At 58.9% G+C, this 8,726-nt stretch overlaps 1 protein-coding gene across 1 annotated transcript in view; it reads right to left on the bottom strand.

The window, feature by feature from the left end:
* Positions 1-758: 758 nt before the first annotated feature.
* VAC14 (VAC14 component of PIKFYVE complex) overlaps positions 759-8,726 on the bottom strand; it is a 130,898-nt gene continuing 122,930 nt past the window's right edge. Inside the window, exons 17-19 of the mRNA XM_077132975.1 lie at positions 7,456-7,535; positions 5,643-5,793; positions 759-1,245 (exon numbers count right to left, since the gene is read on the bottom strand). Coding sequence (XP_076989090.1) covers positions 1,083-1,245; positions 5,643-5,793; positions 7,456-7,535 — 394 coding nt within the window. The 3' untranslated portion in view covers positions 759-1,082. The remainder of the gene's footprint in view (positions 1,246-5,642; positions 5,794-7,455; positions 7,536-8,726) is intronic.

The raw sequence follows: 8,726 nt of genomic DNA, 5'->3' as shown, positions 1-8,726 counted from the left end.
GCCAACCGGATGAGGTGCCCGAGGCAGGGCTTTTGGGGGGTGGCGCTCTGGCTCTCAGGCCACCTCCTTCCTCGGGGGTGGGGGCCTGTGTCGGCCGAACAGAGCGGAGGTGGGTCGCCGTCCGGGCTCCTGTTTGCCTGTGCGTGGGGACGTACACGTGTGCACGTGGGCGACTGCGAGTAATCTTGGTTCTGGGAAACGCAAGCACAAATCCCTTTCTTCTTCCCCTTCTCCAGGGGCCCGTCCGAGTCGCTTGAGGGCTCTTTATTTGGTTACCAGAACCTGGCCTGGCAAATTCAGCCAAATTAGGGTTGTGTGTTTCCATCCCTCCTTGGGCAGGTAGGGTTCCATCCCCTTCAGCCTCCCGCCCCAAACCACCCAGTGGCTCAGTGATCTAAATGTTCTGCAGGGTGAAATGCCCTTTCATTCAGAAATTCCTCGGGTGGCAAGAAGACGAAGTCGGATTAGGTGCTGAGGGAAGAAGGGGTTCAGGGCCCCAGGCCCCCCTCCCAACCCGCTAGTGAGTGAGCAGTGACAAGGCTCTCCTGGCTCAGCCACCCTTGAGGTAGGTCTCCAGGCTGGGGTGAGGTTCTGGGCCAGTGGGAGAAGGAGTGGGTGGGCACCGGTTGAGGGTTTTCGGTCATTTCTTTATTGGGACAGGGAGTGCTGGCCCCTGGCCCCGATGTGTGTGCATACATGTATGTTTGCATGTCCACATATGTATATACGTAGACACAGAAGAACAGAGCTCAGGTGGGTTGGGGAGATCAAGCTCTTTTACAAGAAGGTAGTATTACAAAGAGACTGATTCTAGAGGATGGGTGGCATCTGAGGCTATGGCCCCACCCTGGTGAGAAGTCAGCTCTTGTGAGTGCCAGGGCACAGCTGACAGGGTGCCCCGCGGGGCTGGGTTGAGGAGCCGGGATGCACAAAGCGGCCTCTATCCCCCAACCCTGCCTTGGCTGGGGCCAGGCCCAGCAGTGCCTCTGAGAGGCAGGTCCTTGGGCTCCACAGGGAGGGCACCTGAAGGCCCTGAGTGCTCCACGGGGCCACTCCTTGGGCCCCTTTCCATGCCAGGCTTGTCAGAGGACAATCCTTCGGTCCAGGTGGTCCCCACGCCCACTCCGCTGGTGCCTCACTTCCAGGTGCTTGTTCTGGACCTTCTCGAAGTGCTGTAGTAGCTCTGCATAGTCGATGGTGGGGCAATCTGCTCTTTGGGTGTGGAAGACTGCCTTCAGACTGTCCCTGGGAAGAGGAACAGAAAGTCTCAGTGTCAGTGGGTCAGCACACATGGGGCTGCTGCTGGTGAGGGAGGGGTGCAGCACTGGAAAAGGGGGAGAGTGGGGTCTGGGGCAGAGCCACAAGCTGATGGGGCTCAGCCTCTGGGAATAGGTCTGTTTGCTATGTAAGCCTGGCAACCTTTCCCCAACAGCCAGCCACAAGTCCCACAATCTTTGGAGTCCCAAAGAATTGGGGAGCCCCATGAGCCTCCCCTTCCTGTGCAGTGGATGGGACCAGCTAACACTGCTGCCTGGCAGCTTGGATATCACCCGCAGCAAGTAGGTTGGTGACGGCACCCAGAGCAGGCATCACATTGGGAAGCATTTCCTGTTTACGAGTGGCTCCCTTTGGGGTGAAAGCCAGGACTAGCAGCCAGCCAGGAAGCCAGCTGGGGCCTGGAACAGGGTCCGGGGAGAGCAGGAGGAGGAGGCAGCCTGGCCCTTTCTCTGGGGCAGGGTTAGGGCTGGGGACAATAGGGCTGGCTGCAGATCCTCTCTACTGGGCCCTCAAGCCCGCAGTGCCGTCCCTGGGGAAGGAGCACGGTTCTCACCACTGGGTGTGCCGACTGATCCCACAGCTCCTGCTGCGACCACCCTCCCTGGTTGCTCTGTACATAATACTTCCTTTGGTTAAGCAATCCAGCCGTAACATGACCCCTTCCTAGCTGTCTGCCCTTGGGCATGACTCAGTTTCCCCATTTGTAAAAGAGGGGGCCACCACAAAAGCCTTCTCATAGGTAGCTGTGAAGATTCCTCTGGGCATGATGTGTGAGCCTGGTACCCAGCCTAGCCTGTGTACCTGACGGGTGACCATGGCTGTGCCCCCTGAGGTGGGGCTGGCCAAGGCCCAGCAGCTCAAAGCCTGGGGGAAATAAAGCAGAACTTCCACCGACTGGAATCCTCACCAATGAGCTCAGCCCCTGGCGAGGCTGCCGGGGCAGGGCCAGAGATGGTGGGGGCCAACACTCAGACTTGACCTCTCCTGGTCCCACACCTGTCCCCTCCTGCCTTCCTGAGATGATCTCCACCTGAGAACATCTTGGGTGGCATCTTGACTGTGGATTAGCAAACATCAAAAGGAAGCTTGTGGGACCCACTCTTGGGGACCACTGTGGGTAGTGTCTGGGCTCTGGCCACTGCTGCTTTTACGTCCCTTGGAAATGGGAAGGCACTTCCCTGTCATGGTAACCCTAGGGCCCAGGGACCACTGCCCGAAGAGAGCAGCTGGGCTTCTGAGGAGGCCGAGGGGTAGCCTGGAGCCTGAAGGCCTAATTCATGGGGTAGCCAGGGTGTTGCTGAGAATGTTCAGGCATGGAAATGCCAGGCCACAGGGATGACACTGAAGTGTGCCATTTGACACTAGGCACTCACAGGTCTGAACTGCCCCCCACCCCATCCCCAACACTCCTGGCAAGCCAAGGTTCAGAGGAGGGACTGAGATTTGGGGTTTCCTGGGAAATGCCAGCAAGGGTTGGCAAACCCAGGATGATGTGCACACAGGTAGCCAGGGTGCAGGTGGACAAGGTGAGTGGGCTCCACTTTGCTCCCTGAAAGACCCACTGAGCAGCCCCTCCTGGCTGAGGTCCTGGGACAGGGTAAGGGTGTGTCCCTACGGGTGTGGTGAGAGCTACCCTGGAGGCCAGGGCAGCCTCTTCTCCTCTCCCTGCCCTCAGGCGCTGAGTTCCTGGAGGATACCCAGCCAGCAGGTGGCCCTCTCTCTTACCGTCCCACCCATGCACCTGTCACCTGGCTAAAGCCTGAGAACGTCACCAGCTTTTACTTCGGAGGGTCCCTCCTGCCTCACTATGGAGACAGTCCCTGGGGAGTGGCCTGGAAGGCCGAGGGGGCCGTGCTCTCTGCAGCCCTGCTGGCGCCCGGAGCATATTGAACAAGGGATGGGCATGGGAGCACAGCTGCCTGCCCAGCTGTCCCGGGGCTCACAGGCCTGCGGAGCAACCTGACGCTGTCTTCCAGCTGCCCGCCCCTCCCAGGGACTGTTCTCAGCCCACTTCCCAGGCTGTGAGCTGCCCCTCTATGCCCTGCCCTGCAATCTGACCCCTCCCCAGCTGTTCCTGGGCCCTCTCCTCACCCACTACTCCCGACTGAATCTGTGATATCTTCCCAGGGCCTCTCAAATAAAGGCTGGGAACCCATAGCCTTGAAGGCTGAGCAGAGCCTCAGACACCTATTTAGTCCAAACGCAGATTTACTGGTGAAAAAACCCCAAGGGCCCAGAGAGGGCATGGTGCTAGCCTGAGGTCACACAGACAATCCACTGCAGAGCGTGGACCATGTCCTTGTCCAGGCAGCCCATTGACACACAGCATCCTCTCCCCAGAGACCTCAGCCCCTTGACTCCAGACTTTTACTTATAACAGTTGGAGATTCTGAGGGAAGTGTAATTAGGGTTTGGGGGAGTGCATTAAAATATGGGTATCCTTTTGCATCCCTGTTCAGGCCAGGATCTAGCAGACTGGGGGACAGGAGGGCTCTGCATTTTCCACAAGCTTCCCAGGCACTGTGCCCCAAGCCAGCACAGGACCCACGGGTCTCACAGCACACCCTTGACCCATGTGCCTGGGGAGTGACTGCTCTTGGAGGCCTGCAGTTTGGGGGCTGCTTTCCTCCCAGACCACTGGGACCCCTGCTCTGGGCACCCAGGCTGGTGGTCTCTACCAGGTTGCAAACCTCAGCTCTGTCCAGGGATGGGTGGGCTCTGAAGGGGAGGCAGCAGGCCGCATTCCCTGGAAGGACTGTCCTCAAGCACTGGCACTAGGAATAAGGTTCTAGGTCTTTGCAGTCAAGAGTGGGGACCACTGGAGGTGGTGGGCTCCCTGATAGGGCAAGATGCTAAACCCAGGAGGTTCTCAAGTCCTGGAGCCCTCAGGAGAGGGGTCAGCTGCTGTCCTGCCCAAGGCGAGGAGATGTAGCATCTGGGGCTCAGAGGAGCAGCTGCCCTTACCAGCCAGGGGACCGTTGCCAGGGAGGCAGGCTGGGTTCCTCTGGGGAAACCCAAGGCTGCAGATGCCCACTCCCTTCTGCCTCTTCCCCCACTCTAGCTGCACCTTCCCTCCAAAGTCCTTGCCTGGGCAACCCTAATAGCCACGCGTGTTGGGAAAGCCAGGCCAATTAGGCCTGGAGTCGCTTCCAGACCACTCTGTGGTTCCCATAGGCTGGGGGGATCCAAAGGCAAACCCAACTCCATGGTTTCCTTGCTTCTCTGACACTCAGGGCACAGATGCCTGGCACCATGAGCTGTTGAGATGGCAGCTGGGACTGGCCCAGTCCTGCTTTCCTGGAGCCTGTCTGGGAAAACAGCAGGGAAGATAGGTGCTTCTGGGGCAGATGACAATCAGTGACCACCCCCCCCACCCCAGAGAGGCCAGGATGGTGAGGTCCGGGGGTAGGGGGCAGTGGGACCGAAGCCCTAGAGGAGACTGGGGCTATCCGGTCAGGCGCCCCGAGTGCTGAGCAGGCCTGAAGGCTGCCTGCACCCATCCCCAGAGCAAATGCCAGGGCCCTTTGCTGGTGTAAGGCACCAGGCCTGCTGAGGGGCTTGAACAGTCTGGGAGGGAATTCTAGACACCCAGGGCATCTGATGCAAGCTGGGTGCACTCCATTCAGCGTAAATCTTCTTGGTGGCTCTGCTCGTTTCCATGGTGACCTGACAAGTGAAATTTTCCATCTCGGATGCCAAATGCCTGTGGATGAGGCAGAGCCTCCCAGGGTTACCAAATATAGACACAGCGAACAGCCTCTCGGGCCTGGGCTGGCAGTGGGTTCAGGGTGGGAGCCTGGACCCCCTCAGGAGCTGAACCCCTCCTCCCCAGAGACTGCTCTGCTGGGCTGCTTGGCAGAGGTGTGCCTGGGACCTGCTCTTCTAGTGGGTGGGATCCTAGTCTGGGTTTTGTAGCCGCTGCCGCAGGCCTGCTTCCTACCCTGCTGGGAGGGGTTTGGAAGGTCCCAAGGGTGCTGGGGCCTCTCAGTGCCATCTTACGCAGCTACCACCTGGGACCCCCTCTCTGAACTAGGGCACAAACTCCTCCCCTCCCCTCCTGGGAGTTTATCACTCCTCCAGGGGCTTCTTTTTGAGTAACTGCAGGATGCCCTGAGGTTTTAGATTAAATCCTGGTTTCACTAATCTCCATCTTAGCTACTTGAAGATGGCATCGCCTCTATCAGGATCACTCCCAGAATCCCCCAGCCTGTGACTCTGATGCGGAAACGAGGCCAAAGGGCATGTGGCCATGAGGTCAAAGCAAAGGGGGGCCTCGGCAGCTCCTTAAGTGACCCTTTCTTGGAAGGCTCCTCTGCCTACACCCATGCGGTGAAAGAAATTCGCGGTTCCAGGTTGGCACTCACTCGGTCTGCAGCAGCTCGGGGTTGGGGACACACTGGAGCCGGTGGGAGAGCAGCTGGAAGGCACTGCTCTGGGGAAGCAGCATGAGCAGGCCGTAGAGGGCCTTGATCAGGTACGGGTTGTTCTTCACGTCCAGCAGCTGCAGGCGCAGATCTGTGGTAGGGCAGGGGCAGGGATGAGGGGCTGGGCCCTGCCCGGACTCTACCCAGCCCAGACCCCCTGCCTCCCCACTTTCTGGAGTCAGCCAGGTCCTGTGGTCTCATCTTTCCTCCGTCTGTCTGATCTCTCCACTGGCCACCTCAGGCCTAGTGACCCCCAAACCTGCTGCTGGCCCTGGTCCCCTCCCCTATGTGCTGAGCTGCCTCCCTCACAGGGAAGGCTTGGGGCTTGTAGTGGTTCAGCTTCTCAGTCTGCTCTACACGTGCCAGCACAAGAGAGCTATATAAATAGTGTGTGCTGGAGAGAAAGACAGTGGATCAGGGCGGCTTGAAGGGATGGCAGGATGGGGAACCAGGGTTTTGTGTGTAGCTAAACAGGCACCAAAGCCCAGGAGCACCTGGTGGGTGCTTCTGGAAATCCAACTCAGATACTGGTCCTCTCACAACCTTGCCAGAGGGGAAGAGATGGACCCCTGGGTCCACCGAGAGCTGGCTTTGCCACAAGGCTGTCCCAGCTTCCCAACGCCCAAGGGGAGATTGGACTGTCATTCTGCTGGGGTGGCCATGCCTAGGGACAATTGTATGGGCCTCTAGTGGAGGCTCCCGACATCTGGCGTGAGGGAGGGGCTGTGAGAAGGCAGTTTGGTGTCCTCTCCTGGTTCATCATGACCGTGGGCCATAGACATGGCTACTCCCATTTGTAGTATCAGCTGGGACCCCATGAGGCTGCTGTGGGCAACACGGCCTGTCTCCTAGAGCCTCTCTGAGAGAATTACCAGCTTCTACCTTGTCAGGTCTCTAGGAGGTCTGGGCCAGCCTTTGTGGAGGAGGAGCTGCAAGCTTCTGAACAGAGGCTGGTGGACTGACTAGGAGTGAGGGGAGGGTGGATGGGGGTGGGGGTCCTTTGGACCCTGCACTTGCTTTTGAGCTCCAGGGGAAAGGCTGACAGGCTTGGGCTGGTTGGGTCAGGGATGCTGCCTGAGAATGGGGGGTCTGGGTGACCGGCTTGGCCAAAGGGGGTCTGCCACTGGCATCTCCACTGCTGTGAACACAGGGGTTCAGAGTGCGCCTGCTCTGGGAGACAGCAATGTCTGCGCCAAGGCACCGAGAGCTGTGCACTCCCCAGCCAGCTGCTGCTTTTGCACATTCAGCCTGGGTGTTACTAATCAAGCAGCTTTGCCCATCAGCTCAGCGAATGCCAACTGCTTTTTCCAGAAAGCTGAGGGCGTGGCTCTGGGTCACAGAGGAGGGTCTGAGGGTGGGCCAGGGAGCCCTAGGAATTCTGGGAGCCAGGGCAGAGGCTCTGTCCCATAGCAGCAGTGCTCCCACTTCTCCCTGGCAGGGACTGATACTAACCTTTAGGGTGCTTTTGCCATCAGCACTGGCCAGGGTCCCCAACACCCACGTGCTAATGCCCACAAGTCCCAGCCCTGCTCCCGCTGACTGCCTCAGCCTTGTCTGTCATCTCTGTCTTACATTCCTGACATTCCACCCCCACTCCTGGGGTGACTGCCCTTCCTCCCTCCCCAGTTTCAGCCAAGAGATGTCCCTGAGCTTAGTTCCACCCCTACCTCACTCCAGGCAGGCTGAGGGCTCACTGCTTGGCTCCTCTGCCTGCCTGAGCTAGATGAAGTGAAGCCAGAGGCAGGACTCTTACATGTGAAGATGGGACACTCGATCAGCTGCACCAGCTTGTCCACCTCCGTGAGGAAATCCACGGTGACCTCCAGGTCCCCACTGCATGGGCCGTCAAGGAAAATCTGACTGCTGGGTGGGGCCAGCCCTGCCCATGAAGGGTCTTGGCAGTAGCATGGGGCTCCAAGGGCAGAACCTCTGCCCACTGCCACTTCCGTGCTGGCCCCAGCCTAATGGGGGAGTAGGGGCAGCTGGGATTCTGGGGCCAGGCTGACCAGGCCTTGCAAGCCAGTGGCAGAGGCTGCAACCCAGGGGTTCAACGCAGTGGCTCAGAGCACCATGCCTTCACCCCTCAGGCCCCGATTTCCGAGGCAGAGGGCCTGGCTCCCGCTAAGCAGGTTTTGCGTACAAAAGGATAATTCTCCTTTTGCATCTCTGCCTCTCTAAATGAAAAGCAGTCCTTAGTCTTCGTGCTTGGGAGCTCCGATCAGCTCCAGTGGCTCTTCTGTAACGGGCCTGGGCTCAGAGAGACTTTTATCACAGTCCTGCAGCCTGCCGGGAAGGAAGGAGGGCGGGGCTGGGCAGGAAGGCCCCTGGGGCTAGCAGCACAGCGTCAGGGCCACAGCTAGCTTGTCCGGCTGGGCCAGTGGCCCTCGGTCTCTGGGTTGCACGAGTGGCTGGTGAGGACTAAATTGAGGTTGAGAAAAGACAGGAGGGACCTTGAGGGGATAGGAAAGGCCACATCCAACCCCAACTGAGCACCTTGTGGCCCCTCCTTTCCTTACCCTCCGACTCCTGGCCCATCAGGGAAGGAGGCCAATGTGCCTCCAAAGTAGTTCTCCAACCAGGACCCCAAGCCAGGTGTTCACAGATGAGTTTGGTTGCTTCAGTGTTTTCAAAAAAAATATCTGAACATGGATGTCTTTAGGTGAGGATGGCGCTGAGCCATGCTAGGGGTTTCCCTTGCCTGAGGCCTTCCATCCTGCCTGTCCCCCCAAACCTGTCAATGTCACCTGCTGCCTGCTGGGCTCTGGAGGGAACTGTGGTCCCTGAAGTTCAGTTTTCTTCTCACCAGTAACACACACACATCTGCAGTCAAGTCTGCAGCGGCCTGACCATCTTCCCAGCTCTCCAGGCTGTTGCCAGCAGGCTTTTCCCAACCCCAAGCTGACTGGTCCCTCCTGTGCTCCAAACCCTCTGTGGCTCCCTAGCACCCTTAAGATCAGGCACCCCCAACAGTGGAGGTCACTGTGGCTGGCATCTCCTACCCCATGTCGCACTGTCCCACTTGTA

The sequence above is a fragment of the Tamandua tetradactyla genome, chromosome 16, assembly GCF_023851605.1.
Source record: "Tamandua tetradactyla isolate mTamTet1 chromosome 16, mTamTet1.pri, whole genome shotgun sequence".
In the NCBI taxonomy this organism is placed as follows: Eukaryota; Metazoa; Chordata; class Mammalia; order Pilosa; family Myrmecophagidae; genus Tamandua; species Tamandua tetradactyla.
Note: the sequence above shows the minus strand (reverse complement) of the source record. Positions and strands in the feature narration are given on the sequence as shown.